At 53.1% G+C, this 15,816-nt stretch overlaps 1 protein-coding gene across 3 annotated transcripts in view; it reads left to right on the plus strand.

Annotated features, from left to right (window-relative positions):
• Window positions 1-15,070, plus strand: part of LOC125745881 (CCR4-NOT transcription complex subunit 4-like) — a 28,790-nt gene extending 13,720 nt beyond the window's left edge. For 2 of the 3 annotated variants that reach the window (XM_049019142.1, XM_049019135.1), the window contains exons 8-13: window positions 238-447; window positions 1,086-1,143; window positions 1,482-1,737; window positions 2,217-2,651; window positions 7,741-7,974; window positions 13,276-15,070. In XM_049019142.1, coding sequence (XP_048875099.1) covers window positions 238-447; window positions 1,086-1,143; window positions 1,482-1,737; window positions 2,217-2,651; window positions 7,741-7,974; window positions 13,276-13,586 — 1,504 coding nt within the window. In that variant the 3' untranslated portion in view covers window positions 13,587-15,070. The remainder of the gene's footprint in view (window positions 1-237; window positions 448-1,085; window positions 1,144-1,481; window positions 1,738-2,216; window positions 2,652-7,740; window positions 7,975-13,275) is intronic. The other variant, XM_049019151.1, reaches the window with a different exon arrangement.
• Window positions 15,071-15,816: the final 746 nt, after the last annotated feature.

Genomic DNA, 15,816 nt, shown 5'->3' on the forward strand with positions numbered 1-15,816 from the left:
GTTGTCTAACTATTGATAATGGTAGGAATAGTAGTATTAATAATTAAAATCTCATTTGACTTCAGAAGTCTGGGGACAGATACCGAACTGCAGCCTCTGCTCCCACAGTGCTGCCTCTGCCCGCGTCCGTCTATAATGCCAGCTCTGCACTTTAGGTTTCACCCCGGTGGCCGTGTGTGAAACTAGTTGTCGATGTGCGTCATGTTCATGACCTCAATGGGTGCCTCGACTTCCCAGGCCAAACAGCAACAGCAAAGAGGCGTGGCCATCGTTACAGACCTCGGGCAAGACCGCCAACGGGCTGGGCATTGACCACCGGAAGACGCCCCCGCTGCTGGACGGCAGCTCCGACTCGGAGCACACCACGCCTGACGGGCAGGAGGCCGAGTTGGGCCTGGGCCCGGTGCCCGCCCTCTCGCCCTTCTCCTCGGGCTGTGACCCTGCCAGGTGGGCCACTTCCTGTTTCCACAGGAGCCATGCATGTGGGTGTTTGTTTTGGGTCTTGGGGGGTCACGCACTCTGTTTTGTGTAAGGGGCTACTTCCTGCTTGGGTGTGAATGTGGGGTCAGAATTACCCCATTTTACCCCTTTAAGTTTAGTGGCTATGCTTGGGTAACAGACCTCTGTGCATCTGAGTCTCTCCCTTGACAGCAAAATGTATGTTTGTCCAAAAAAGGATGAGTGACTCCAGTCTTGGTCCTCTGTCAGCATATACGACCGTTTTGCCTTTATTCCAAACGTGGTGGGTTTTGCTTTTAATGCGTCACAGTTTCTGGAAAGTTTTCTGCCCCTTTGCAACTAATTGGCACTAATACTAGAAAGAGGTGCTTTTTCCTGGAGTGGTATTCTTTAATACTATATATAATGTTTTTGTGAAAGGTGTTACCCCATCAGTCTGAATGCCCCATCCCCACCCAGCCAAGAATGCCTGTGAACATAACATTAGCATACCATACCTTTCCTCTATGTAGTCGCCGTTCTGTCATATCATCTCCTCCCATGTGACCCTCCAGACCTCCCATGACCCTCATGCTATGGGTGATTGAGTGTTTGATGCGCCCACTCACATCACGTTTCTCTTCCAGCCCGAGCGACAAGCCCCCAGAAGCCATTAGCATAGGTAACGGGGAGAGCTTACCGCTGGTGAGTCTGACTGCTGCCTCACAATGGGCCCAGCCCCCCCCCCCCCCCCGCCCCATCCCCCGTTATGTACCAGTTTAGTGCATTTCTGGGGACACATGTCAGCATTTTCCCGAAAGTATCTGAAGGTTATTAGAAGAATCATAAGATTTTACTGCATCTGACAAGGATTTCTGATTCAGGAATTTGATCAGTGCAACTCGAACATCATGTCAAAGATTATTTTTCTTTAATGTAGACATGCAATTGTACTGCAGTACATCCCTGTGTGATGACCTCTGGATGTCTGATTGGTCCCTCGGCTGTCACTCAGCCTTGCTAACTGCCCACCCCACCCTCAGGTCTCCAATAGCGACTCGCCCTCGCCTCCCCCAGGCCTCTCCAAGCCCAGCCTGGTGGTCCCCATCAGCCTGTCCAACCTCACAGCACGCTCGCCCTTTGAGGGGGCGGCCGCAGAATCGCAGTCTCTCTTCTCCGACAACAGTAACTTCCGGCATCCCAACCCCCTACCTGGTGGCCACGCCCCCTTCCCTAGCTCCGCCCACAGCAACCCCGACTGGCCGACGGCGCCGGAGCCACAGAGCCTGTTCACGTCAGGTGGGCTAACTGAGCTGGGTTGTCTGTGGCCCCTCTGTCAGGCGCGGACTTAAATCCGGCTGCCTTTCCAGTCTGATACTGGGTACTTTGTATGCTGGTAATGTTTCTTAAATGCTTAAATTGAGGTTCCATAAAGGATGCATAAAATGTAGACTTTCATATTAACTTGGAGCTAGACCTGAGTAAATTGTTCTCATTAACCTTCTGATTCTTTTCAGTTTATTACACTGCTTTCAGACAAATAAATAATGTATTTGTAGGGGCAAATGGCCTGGCTTTAATTAACTTGCAGCCGGGTTCTATGGCTGCGTCTATTATCAGAGTGACTCAGGACGTCTGCCCTGTGAAACTGGAGGAAATGTGGGTTTGAGCCTGTAGGGTTTTAGCCGAGGGTCTGCCTGCCCCCCCGGTGAGATTAGCTTGTATACCTTCTCCTGCATTTGCACTATGTGTAAGGCTGGGCTCCCCTCTCCCCACAGACACCATACCAGTGTCGTCCTCCACGGACTGGCAAGCGGCCTTCGGTTTCGACTCCTCCAAGCAGCAGGACGACGACCTGGGCTTCGACCCCTTCGACATCACCCGAAAGGCTCTGGCTGACCTCATTGAGAAGGAGCTGTCGGTTCAGGACCCCCTGCCCCCATCGCCAGGTGCCCTGCGTGGACCGCAGGCCAAAGGGGCCCCTGGTGCAGGCATCCAGCCCCCCCACCGCTCGGCCCAGCCGCTGCACCGTACCGTCTTTAACTCATTCAGCTTCCCTGGCCCGGCTGCCCGCTACCCCTGGGCCGGGCCGCCCACCCGGAATCACCTGGCGCACCTTAACCACACGGCCAACGCCACCTCCAACAGCCACTTCCTGGACTTGAGTTTGCCAGCACAGCACAGCACTGGGCTGGGGGGCATACCCATCACAGGTGAGGGCGGCATCTGGGATCAACGCCACTAGGTGGCAGTATCACTCCCCGGGTACTTGAAGTTACTGATGCCTTCCATCCCAGCCTTCCACTAGAGAAACCCCCAAGTGTGGGTGGCACTGAAAATGTCATGCTGTCGATCAGTGACTTAGTCATGTATTGATTGGTCACTTCGGATTGATGATTTTATTGCTTTGTTGGTTTAAACTGGTCAGTGATTTGCAGCAAAGGGTAATCCCGCCCACCTGCCTTATTCTCATCAGAATTATTCAGTTATTAGAGGCAGAATACAACACTGACGTACATCGCTTCCGAAATGCACTGAGATAAGATCTCATGTTCTGTGTTGTCGGAATAGCATATCAGCGTTGCAGAGCTAATTATGTAATTAAGGCAGAGCTGGGTGTAGAACACAGCCTTAGGCTGGAGGATGACATGCTTCTCAGGGGGTGCCATCGTCGATTCGCCAGCTCTCCCCTTTGGGACGGTTACAGGTTGGTGACCTGTTAGCCAGAGTGGGATTCCTGTGGCCCACACATGCACACACACTCTGTGGTGGTGGGATGTGAAGGCCATGACTTGTCCAGGAAACGCGTCTTGCACTCATCTCCCCGGCCTTGAAGATATCAGCCGGAGAGCGGCGGGCCCGTGCCGTTGCCCTGGGTTACATATGGTCGCTTCAGGATCGCTGACCTCTCTGCGGACCGTCTGACAGGAATCTGGGAGGGAGCCAAAGCATGGACTTTCCGAGGGTCCCTGAGGACTAGGTTGGGAAATACTGAACTGGAAGGTAGTGAGCAGAGGTTTTTGGGAGGTGGAGGGGACCCTGAAACCTATGTGACTGAACGTGGTGTCTCCTCCTGCACTGTGTAGTTAACACTGTGGCTGCATTGGGTCGTGGGGTACCGGCCGTGTCTGTCTGTCTAGTAGGACTGGGCAACATTAAAAATAATAATAATAATAACAAAAAACTTTTAACAAAGTGTCGGGATAAACGATGATGTCGTTGTCCAACGCCTACTCCCTCTGCTGCTCATCAGATTTTTAATCTTTGTAGAAAATGACTCTATTGGCACGTCAGATTTGATTTAAAAAGTCGACTGTCTAAAGCTGTGATTCACAAATATTCGTTAAGTCCTGGCTGCGTACAATTATAATCGAAGTTTACATGCCTTCACCTCCAATCTGTGGAGTCAAAAAAATATATATATTGTTTTTTAGCAGTGATTGCCAGTTAGTCACTTCCAGATGTCAATGCCAGGTTACTTGTCTATTATTGATTATCGATAATACTGTTATCTCCCAGCTCTAATGTCTAGTTTGAATCTGACCCAACCTGCACTGCTGGTTGAGACAAGCAGTTATGGGTAATTGATAGTCGCATAATTTATGTAAATACAGCAAGTGACTGAAATATTGGTCAACTGGAAGAGCTCCTTAAATTGTTTTTTTTTTTTTTTTTTTTTTTTTTAAAAATCAGTATAGACCATTTTGGATTGATTGCGAATTTGCCGCTCTCCTTATCTTCTGCCATAAATGGTGGACTCAGCATGAGTCTTTCCGGTCTTTATGGATTTTTTTAGTCGGGGGAAGGGGGGGAGGGTTCCTGTTATTCCTTTTGTACATGGGGGGGCCCTGAGAAAATGCTTTTGTGGCATGGTGGTACGATGCAGTGCAGTTCCAGATGTGGTCACAAGGTGTCACTGCAGTGTAATAGCTGTTATGGGAAGGTCCCAATTATTCCATTATTTTGACGGACTAATTTGTATGTATATTAGCTTTGCACAGGGCCTTTTAATTGGTTTGATAAATATGTGGTAACACGCATCTATTTGCATGTGCCGACTTACATATGCTGCATCGTCGCATGTATAATCAGCTGCAGTGTTTGTACTGCTTTGGTCTCAATTTTCTCTAATGGCCTTTGTCCTGGTGCGTCACGCGAGAGGCTGACTGTCATCAATCATGGCGAATAAGCCGCTCCATAAGCTGCTAATGCGGGGGCTGGCTGCAAAAGTCGCGTCACCATATTATGCTAGGTGGGTGGCGTTGGTTTTTAAAAGCGCCCAGCTCGGGTTAGAGGATATTTCCTGGAATTACCTCCCCAAGCTGCTGCCGCTTCGTTTCCTGAACGTTTCTGGAATGTTTCTGCAATGTTAGTAACGCTTCTGTCCTCGGCGCAGGGTCAGTCTGGCTTTCTCGGTTTGGGGGAAGTTTAAGCATACAGTGAATTGCATTTTGGGAGGCAGAGCAGAGCATGTTGCCGCGGCTCAGCGTCATGCAGTAGCCAGCTATCTCAAAGGCAGCAGCTTGGTGCCCCTGCGCCACACCCTGCCGCCCATCCAGGCAACATGTTAATAATTCGGGGCGTCTTGAAATCACTGGTGAGCTGCTAGACGCTTCTCGCACGGGACTCCTAAAGCCCGGATCCACCTGAGAACATTAATAATGCCTCTCTTGTCCATCTGTTATTCTCTCTTCTCACTATGGGAATGACGGATTTCTCTTTATGGTCATGGAGTCGGGGGGGGGGGTTTAGAGATTTTTAGAGCTGCGGGCACCAAAAGCAACAAAACAATAAAACTTTCATAGGGAAGGGAGACTTGTTTCAAAGCTTGGTTTAAAGCTGAAGGGCTGGGTGACTGTCCAGAAACAGCTTATCTCGTCCCCAGGCTTCTGTGCTCTGCAGCAGAGGGCAGTTTCACCGCAGTCCCTTAGAAGCCAGAAGAGCCCTCAGATTGCTATGATGATGTTTTCACACGGAGTCTGTAAGACTGTAAGGCAGTGAATTTCGGGGGCACAGATTAGTCTTGCTGCGATCTGTGCGTAATGAGGTTTTGTGCGTAACAAGGTTTCGCAGGGAAATGTTGTAGAAACGTAAATTTCCTTCCTGGTGTTTGCAAACAGCTTGTTTAGTTGCTTCACCCGCAAATGAGTAACCAAGCCCTCTTTGAATGTAGCCTGTCGGCTGTGCAAGAGCCCCCCCGCACCCCCCAGCGTGCAGGCTGTACGGAGGCACACATCATCCACCGCGCATGGCAATTAGCATTAGCTGCTAATGCGCGATCGGTGACTCATCACGCCGAGTCTCTCCCTCCTCCACAGTGACGCCTCCATCTCTCTCCTGCCAGCTAACGGCCGGCCCTGTCGGGGGCCCGCAAGCGGCGCCCTTAGGCTTCACCAGCTGCATCTGCCCATTCGCTCCTCCGGCCTTGTGGCTTGTTGCCGGCCTGGCTGTGCATTTTGATTGGCTGGCCGCGGGGTGGCACATGAGCCCATTGGCCACCTGCCCCCCTCCCCAGGTTACTTCAAGCAGAAGAAATGAATAGTGCGCGCAGCCACCTGGGAGAGCAGAGCCCTCTGTGACCGAACGCATTCGGCGCCCTGCCCACTACCCCTCCACCAGCCCATGTGACTGGTGATCCCCAGTCACTTGGAGAGGCGTCCGGCTATTTACTCCCCCAGAAGAAATGCGTTTGGAATGTTCTAGAAGTGCCCCCACCCCCAGCAATACTGTGATAAACGAGCCCTGGGCCTGTAAAGATTTCTGCCGTCTGATGAAACGTTGACTCCGCAGTTGTGGTCGACTCTGAGCACCTACATTATTTATAAGGTGAACCCAACTACAGAAATAACCCAGAACACAAGCTGCTGCCTGCTCTGTTTGTCTTAGTGGCCACGATTTTGGATCCCCTCCATCTGACCCGCTTTGTCCCCTCTCTCTCCCCCTCTGCCCGTGAGCGAGTCAGACGCCGCGTCTCGCTGCAAGTGTGTGATTAAGCATTTATTTAGAGCAAGACAAGGTTGACGCAACACCTGAATCGGCTTTTAAGCCCTGCTGAGCTGGAGGACGTCGGCTGGAGGCCTCGACCGGGACGGCTGGCACTCGGCACGGCGCGGATCTGCCTCTAGACGGCGCGAATAATGCCAGCCGCTCGTTTGTCTCACGTTGGGTCGCCGTGGTTAGTATCAGGCTAATGGGAGAGAGCGATTGTGGGTAAGAAGGGGTGAGCCTCACCTCATCTGGTTAATGAGCCAGTGGCAGCGCCACCCGTAAATGCCGATGTCCTGATGTATGACTTGGTATCAAACCCCCCCCCCGTGATCTCGCATCACACCATTCCCGTGTGTGTGTTTGATGAGCAGAAAGTTATAAGGACTTTCTGGAGAGAGCTGAGCGTCTGAATGCCAGCCGCTTGTCCCCTTTACAGTTCGCCATCAGCCGGTGCTCCAAGCGGCTCGATCTGAAATGACTCGCGTTCAAGTGGCATGCAAGATAGCAGGGCTTCCCCGATGGGAGCTCCATCCGTTTGAACAAGGTGCACGCCCCCCCCTCTCCCCTCCCCCCCAGCAGAAAGCATCTTTCCTTGACAAGCTTAGCGCTCCCTAAAACTGAAGCTCCTGGAAGCAGCTTGTGTCTTCATCTCCGCCATCGCTCAGCCCCCCCCCCCCAACCAAACACACTCCCTCTCACGTTCCGCCCCCTCCTGGGTGACTCTGGAAGACATCTTGAAGTGTCAGACTTGCTGAAGGCTGCTTGCCTGATGTACCCCCCGTTCCCTAAAAGGGAGGCACCACAGGCATTGATGAAAGGCCCCTCCCAGCTGGCAGTCTACCAGTGATTCATGTTCACGTTATAGCACTAACTGTCATGTCAGGAAGGATCAAAATCTACTTCTAAAAAAAACCGTTAATTGAAACCCAACTCCGCCATACCACCATTTTCAGTTACACCATCAGGGCTTCTTTGCTACACTTGGTTTTGCAAGTGAATGAAGGGTGTTTTGAAGTAATGTCAAGGGCTGGGTGTTAGGCAGGCGTTCTACTTAGGGATGTGCTGGACGGAGTCGTCTCAACACTAATTAGACAGCCCAAAATTGCTTCTGGCTTGCCGATGTCATAAAATGCTAATTTTTCTACCGTAGTTTTAATGAAGATTAAGTATTTTGTAACCTATGATATTCATTGATATCCGGGACATTCATTATCTGCCTTAATTGCATCAGGATAATCTGATTGCTTCTGATTGGTGTCAAAAGTAGTTCTGTCCTCTGACAGTAGGGGGCACCTCTTCTCTTTATTTTTGCAGAGGGAAGCAGCTCAGTAGAAAGTATAAATGTGAAAGAATGGCAGGACGGCCTCAGGGCACTGCTACCTAACATCAACATCAACTTTGGGGGACTTCCGAACTCGTCGTCCTCTTCTTCATCCTCCTCATCCTCCAGCGTCAACCACACGGGGGCGCCAGTCGGCTCGGGGGGTGTCTCGCACAGTCTGAGCTGGGACGGGACGGCCAGTTGGATGGACCCAGCTATTATAACAGGTAATTACCCTGGAGGCAGCTTGGGAGAAGCAGTTCAGGGGCGCTTTCAGTTAATGCTGCCTCTTCAAAGCAGCATCTCTCATACTGTAGTAAGATGGGGGGTTTCCATGACGATGTGCCATTATGTAATAATTCCCCATTTAACATCGGAGTGTTGGCAGTCTCTGCTGGCTTCTTCACGTGTAGCTCCGTGTTCTTCACGCTTCTGCGTGGAGGCCGCGTGTTCATTTGCTCTGACACGTGTTAAACGCACAGCTGCCCTGCACTGTGGTGGCTGAGGGCTCTGCTCCCCCGCTCCGCCAGGCGCTTAGGGTAATGCAGGAAGGGCTCTGCTCCCCCGCCCCGCCTGGCGCTTAGGGTAACGCAGGAAGGGCTCTGCTCCCCCACTCCTCCAGGCACTTAGGGTAACGCAGGAAGGGCTCTGCTTCCCCGCTCCGCCAGGCGCTTAGGGTAACGCATGAAGGGCTCTGCTCCCCCGCTCCGCCAGGCGCTTAGGGTAACGCATGAAGGGCTCTCCTGCCCCGCTCCGCCAGGCGCTTAGGGTAACGCATGAAGGGCTCTCCTGCCCCGCTCCGCCAGGCGCTTAGGGTAACGCATGAAGGGCTCTGCTCCCCCGCTCCGCCAGGCGCTTAGGGTAACGCATGAAGGGCTCTCCTGCCCCGCTCCGCCAGGTGCTTAGGGTAACGCATGAAGGGCTCTGCTCCCCCGCTCCGCCAGGCGCTTAGGGTAATGCAGGAAGGGCTCTGCTCCCCCGCACCGCCAGGCGCTTAGGGTAACGCAGGAAGGGCTCTGCTCCCCCGCTCCTCCAGGCGCCTAGGGTAACGCAGGAAGGGCTCTGCTCCCCCGCTCCACCAGGCGCTTAGGGTAACGCAGGAAGGGCTCTGCTCCCCCGCTCCGCCAGGCGCTTAGGGTAACGCAGGAAGGGCTCTGCTCCCCCGCTCCGCCAGGCGCTTAGGGTAACGCAGGAAGGGCTCTGCTCCCCCGCTCCGCCAGGCGCTTAGGGTAACGCATGAAGGGCTCTGCTCCCCCGCTCCGCCATGCGCTTAGGGTAACGCATGAAGGGCTCTGCTCCCCCGCTCCGCCATGCGCTTAGGGTAATGCATGAAGGGCTCTCCTGCCCCGCTCCGCCAGGCGCTTAGGGTAACGCATGAAGGGCTCTGCTCCCCCACTCCGCCAGGCGCTTAGGGTAACGCATGAAGGGCTCTGCTCCCCCGCTCGGCCAGGCGCTTAGGGTAATGCATGAAGGGCTCTGCTCCCCCGCTCCTCCAAGCGCTTAGGGTAACGCATGAAGGGCTCTGCTCCCCCGCTCCTCCAGGCACTTAGGGTAATACATGAAGGACTCTGCTCCCCCGCTCCTCCAGGCACTTAGGGTAACGCAGGAAGGGCTCTGCTTCCCCACTCCTCCAGGCGCTTAGGGTAACGCAGGAAGGGCTCTGCTCCACCAGGCGCTTATGGTAACGGAGGAAGGGCTCTGCTCCCCTGCTCCGCCAGGCGCTTAGGGTAACACGTGAAGGTCTCTGCTCCCCTGCTCCTCCAAGCGCTTAGGGTAACACGTGAAGGGCTCTGCTCCCCCGCTCCTCCAGGCACTTAGGGTAACGCAGGGAGGGCTCTGCTCCCCCGCTCCTCCAGGCACTTAGGGTAACGCAGGGAGGGCTCTGCTCCCCCACTCCTCCAGGCACTTAGGGTAACGCAGGAAGGGCTCTGCTCCGCCAGGCGCTTAGGGTAACGCAGGAAGGGCTCTGCTCCGCCAGGCGCTTAGGGTAACGCAGGAAGGGCTCTGCTCCGCCAGGCGCTTAGGGTAACGCAGGAAGGGCTCTGCTCCGCCAGGCGCTTAGGGTAACGCAGGAAGGGCTCTGCTCCGCCAGGCGCTTAGGGTAACGCAGGAAGGGCTCTGCTCCGCCAGGCGCTTAGGGTAACGCAGGAAGGGCTCTGCTCCGCCAGGCGCTTAGGGTAACGCAGGAAGGGCTCTGCTCCGCCAGGCGCTTAGGGTAACGCAGGAAGGGCTCTGCTCCGCCAGGCGCTTAGGGTAACGCAGGAAGGGCTCTGCTCCGCCAGGCGCTTAGGGTAACGCAGGAAGGGCTCTGCTCCGCCAGGCGCTTAGGGTAACGCAGGAAGGGCTCTGCTCCGCCAGGCGCTTAGGGTAACGCAGGAAGGGCTCTGCTCCGCCAGGCGCTTAGGGTAACGCAGGAAGGGCTCTGGTCCGCCAGGCGCTTAGGGTAGCGCAGGAAGGGCTCTGCTCCCCCGCTCCTCCTGGCGCTTAGGGTAATGCAGAAAGGGCTCTGCTCTGCCAGGCGCTTAGGGTAATGCAGGAAGGGCTCTGCTCCTCCGCTCCGCCAGGCACGTAGGGTAACACATGAAGGGCTCTGCTCCCCCGCTCCGCCAGGCACGTAGGGTAACACATGAAGGGCTCTGCTCTTTTCTTAATGGCCTTTTCCCCCCTTTTGTTTTTCTCCTTTGACTTTTGTCCATGCTCTCCAGAATTGTGAGCTTGGATTTTTACCACTGTAAAGAACTGGACTGTCACATGCACACACACATACACACACACACTTACTTGTATTCATATCTGTGAATACAACCTTAACCGTAAGCACCTCACCAAAACACGCATTTTTAGCTTTTGATTGCATTCACTTACTTTTTATAAGATTGAGGTTTATATGGAAAAACGTCCCCACAAACTAAAAAAAGTAACATTTTACCACGATGTGATAAATGCAAAGACGCGCGCACGCAGCTGGGCCCACGCCTTCGGCTGCTTACCGCCTGTTCTCGGCTCACTTGTGCTGCTTTGGAGGTTCAATGCTTCTTCCTGTAATGTTTTGTGCTGGAGGCTGACGCCATCCCCAGCATCCCGCCTCCTCTCCAGGCCGGATTCCGTAATCGAAACCGGCACCAAACCCGCCAGGCTCCGCTCGAAAAGGATCGATGCAGCCAATTAAAAGTGATGCCCTGCCCCCGTAAAGATACAGGCTTCAGATTCGCAGCGCGGCTACCAAAATAATTAGGCCATTAAAGTGGGCCGCTGGTCTGGGCAGCATCTTCAGTATGGGCGCGACGGCCAGTGGCTTCCTTCACAGCCACTATCTGCTTGGGAAATTAATGACTCTGAGCAGGACTCGTCCATTGTGTGCCGGAGTTGGGGGGACTTGCTGGTAACGTGTGCTTCCCAGGCACGGCAGCCTCGGGACGGCTCGGTCTGACCCAGGCCACGTCCCTGCTAACCTGCCGGTGCTGGTATTGCTGAGTTGGTCTGCCCCCTACTGGGCGGCGTGCCATTCCAAGGATCCTGCCCAGATCGCTGCTCAGGATACAGCTGGGATTACGGCTGTGTGACTCCACCCCTGAAATCCAAAGCTGCTTCATTTGACAGTCAGGCTGCAGCCAACGTTATCGTCAACGGCTCTCTGATAGGCCATTTTGAGTGTTGGTTCTGGAGCCCTGCCACCAATAAACCATAGAACCATAAACCATGGTTTATGCAGTAAACCATAGAAAAATCGGTGTAAACATAGGTAGGAACCGAAGGTTCCGTCTAGTTCCTGCAAGCTTTTCTCAAAACAAATGCAGTTCAAATATTCTAAATAGCTTTTTTTTCAGCGTAGTATCTTATGGCTGATGCCAGAATTCAGTCTGAAATGAAAAGATGTCAGGATTGCGGTTCTCTGAAGCAAAAACCTTGTCCCGGTAGAATCTCAGTACTTTGTATTGGTTAAGTGTCTCAAATGTGATGCTTACCAATGAGCTTCACTTGGTTGAATGAGGAGAGTCAAGACACCGCAGTTGCTGAGGTCGTCGACGGAAATCACCCTGTAGCTCTGATATGAAGACCTTTTTCCGCGATGTGGAGATGTAGGCCAGTCACATTAAGTCAGGCATGGCTGACCCCAGAGGTGCTTGTGTAGACTGGACTGTCCAGAACAGCATTACTGTCCAACAAATCTTTCCAGCATCAGCTCCATTAATCATTTCACACAAGGGTGATCGATAACACCGTTTTATATAGGAAGTGTGGATATGAAATCGAGTATTGAGGAGATTGGCAATGCAGAACCTGTCCAGGATGATTAGTGGTTCTCCTAAATGAGCTTGGTCTCAGACAAATGTCCGCAGTTTGTTCGAACTTCTACTCTGTGGAAGCTCCCAGCTTGAGGATTCTCTTATTTGCCCTGTTTGAAATTGTGCCTCAGCCAAAAAGCATTGACCTTGGATGGAAGGGAAATAGCCTTATTATACTTAAACGTTAAACAGGCAGCTAAGCCTTCGGTCCTTTGCTCTGCCTTTGGCGCAGAGATTATGGCAGTGGCCGAAGCTGGCATCTCGATCCATCTCAACCAGTCTCCCCAAATCCAGTCTTCAGGGACCTGCTTGACAGTCCATGTATTTGCTCCCTCCCAGCTCCTGCAAAAATGTTGCCTGACTGGCATGGAATGTGGAAGTACTGGTCTGAACAATCCTGTGTGTGAGCTTCATTTGAGGAGCCTTCTTTGTAGTTAAACTCTTGCCACTGAAGTGTTCTGGGTCACAGTGTCGTCCTATCAAAGACGGGTCCTGAATCCTATCAGACAGACCCATTGGAGGCACTGTCTCTGCTCCGGGAGTCAACTTCCAGCTGCGGCGGCCCGCTCTCCTCCCCCTCATGAATATTCACACTTGGACCGTCTGCCAGTGTATGGAATGATTACGGGCGATTTGTGGTCCTGGCGACTCCGCGCTCCGGCAGCGATTATAATCAGTGCCAGATGGGCAGCATTCACCACGCTGACGGATGTGTGCTGGCTCCCACCCGCGCTGAACAGCGGGGCTCCGCCACGTTTCCCATGGAGAGGACCACTAGGTGGCGCTGATGTATTCACAGCCCCAGGTGAACAGGCCTAACAATCATCATGATAAGGTGGTGTGATTCAGAGAGTTTCAGTGGGTTTGAGGCCATGTGTCTGATATGAAGGGGCGGAATGTTCCGCCATCTTGCAACTGCCCCTCTGGCTGTACTGTACACCTTCCAGTGACCCATCAGTGTCTGAATAGTTGCGACAGCTCTCTGGGAGCTTTGCATTCAGGAGTACAGCGCTATACAAATGGCAGGAGTGTCCGTAAGTTGCTGTGAGCTGGGCCGTGGCATGCCTACCAATCACTGGATTTGACACTTCCCTTTTAGCCTCCGCTCTAGTTTGGGGACCTCCCCTCTCCTGCGGATCTTCTCTCCGGTTGTGTGGGGTGCTTAAGTTGTGGGGGCTGATTCAGCAAGGTCAGGCCATACAGCAGACTCAACCAATGTATGTCTCCCCCACCCTCCCGCAGGTATCCCAGCATCCTCAGGCAACAGTTTGGACTCTCTCCAGGACGACAACCCCCCACACTGGCTTAAGTCGCTGCAGGCTCTCACAGAGATGGACGCTCCTGGGTCGGCCGCGCCCCCCCAGCCCCCGCACAGTGCCCCCTTTGGAGCGCAGATACCCTTCCACAGAGCCGGCTGGGCGGCCTACCCACCGCCTACCGCCAACCCTGCCGGCCAGTTCCACTCACCCCCGCCCGGCTTCCAGACCGCCTTCAGACCCCCCGCCCAGACACCCACAGATCTGCTACAGAGTGCTGCCATGGACCGTCACTAGGGATGGCGGCCGGCCGGCAAGCCCAATAACGGACACCCGTCAGTTGATTGATCGCAAAACTATTAACAACGTAATAACAGCATTATGTATTTTTTTTCTTCCCATCTCCCTCCGTTTCTACAGCCCCTCCCCCATCAGGCTCCTCCCCCTCTCTCTGTCACATTACTACATCACCTCTGTCTGTCCAATGAAAGCAATTTACAGTTCCCGCCCAGAAGGGGGTACTGTGTTGGGGATTCCGGGGTCGTGTTGATCAGAGCCAACAATCGTCAGGATACTCTGAAGAAAAAAGATTCCCGTAAGGTCTGAACACCACCCAGCCTTCATCTAGCGTGCTGAGAAGAGGTTTGTGTGAGAAATGGAACTGAAGAAGCGTCCTCTGGAGAAGAGAGGTGCTGGGATAGAAATAGGGTAGTTTGCGACAGACAACAGATCTGCCTTTTAAAGCAATGCCAAATATGAGCCTCCTCCCCCCACTGAATTCCCTGGTCAGGTTGGCCAAAGGGCTTTGGAAAGTGGGCATTGTGGGCAAAGAGAAGCAGGAGTCGTGAAGGCAGGAAAGGTAGAGGCTCCTCAGAAGTGTAGTGCTGCTGGGCGTTGGGTTGGGCCAGTGCTTGGAGGTGCTGTGGTTCCCCTCCATTGGAGACTGGCCTCATTAGAGTCGAGCCGCATTCCTACGACCCCACAATCGCTCCTCGAGGGTGGGCTGACTGCGGGGGGGTTCGGGACGTTCGTCATGCTGACGGTAACGCGAGCGACGACAGGACCTTGACCAGGAAGGCCCCGCTGAGGCTCACACCGATCATCTCACTCTTCTGCCTCCAAAATCTCCACGTCTAACCCGGCCTTTGCTTTCTGTCTTTGCCATGGCGACAGGGAGGAGGGGAGGACAACCCTTCAGTCGGTTCTGTTATGTTCGTTTTTGGGATGGAATCATTCACTGAGATTTAAAAAGAAGCATGTTCGAGTGATTCAGTGATGCCTGATTTCATGTTTTATTTTTGTTTTATTTGGGATAATGCTAAGAAATTAACTATCATTGGTTTTAAATGAAAAGGAACCACAATGGTGGCATAATGAATGTTCGTACATATGGGGTTGTCCTCTCCCCCCCCCCCCCCCCCCCCCCAGTCTCACGCACACAGATTTCACCACATCAGCCGTAACGATATTCAAAGTCAAATGTGAAAGGACAGCAGCACTTCAGGGTGACAGTAAGCAGTTTGGCGAGACCCCAGAAAATGACCTTTGCCCCCCCCCCCCAACTCTTTATTTTGTCTTAATTCTTTATTGGCTGTGTAGGTTCTTGCCAACTGTTCAGTATTCAACAGTATTCAAGAGAAAATTAAATACATTCAGAGAAACTGATGCAGTTAACCATGGGTTATACGACATGCTAAAAAACTTTAAAATGAAAAGCTTAAGGAATTGTACCTCTCTCTACAGGTCTGGAAACTAAATCTTAAATAAAAAAGAAAACTTGACATGAGTTTGGGCTTTTTTTTATTAACCTATGAACCTTCAGTAACGGTCCCTCTGGCGGAAAAGGCTGCCATCATGGAAATGCTTGTGAGAAGCAGTGTGACGCTTCCTGCTCTCACTGGCGAATCTGCCTGGTCACTTTCAGTGAGCGTGGAAGTCGCATGTAGTGATTGGCTGTGTCGGTGCTCTAACGGGATTGGCTGACAGTCTTAGGATTGGGGCTTCAGCCAACTGCTGCATTTCCTCTCGTGGCGTCACGGCCTTCCCTGATGCTTCTGCCCACCCCCCCCCCCGTATCGGTGATCAGGGCTGTTTATCTGTACTCACTCGGGGTCCCTGCTTATCACTCTGCCTTTTGCCCCAGGCTGTTCACCTGTGCTTTATTAATAGGGTCGAATGATTCAGCGTTTTCCCGCGTTGTGGCCCCGCCCTGAGTTTTCTCACTTTCTCATTTTTTTTTTGGAATGAGCGGACCACGGACGCACGAGGGAGTCTGACTGGCCGCCTCTCTACTGAAACTTCCTCCATTTGCCGCCTTCACAGACACGCGTGGTTAGTGCATGATGTCGTCATTGCGCCTCCTCTGCGCCTCCTCTTCGCCTCCAGTACACCGACGTCATTAATCTGCTGACCAGGTTGCCGTCCTTTAATATCGGTTATTAGTCAGTGCGGTTTTGTGGCTGTTGCATCCCAGGAGCTGTGATTCGCAGTGATGCCGCAGATGTCGAACAAAATGCCTTGAACCGAA

The sequence above is a fragment of the Brienomyrus brachyistius genome, chromosome 1 (genome assembly GCF_023856365.1).
Source record: "Brienomyrus brachyistius isolate T26 chromosome 1, BBRACH_0.4, whole genome shotgun sequence".
In the NCBI taxonomy this organism is placed as follows: Eukaryota; Metazoa; Chordata; class Actinopteri; order Osteoglossiformes; family Mormyridae; genus Brienomyrus; species Brienomyrus brachyistius.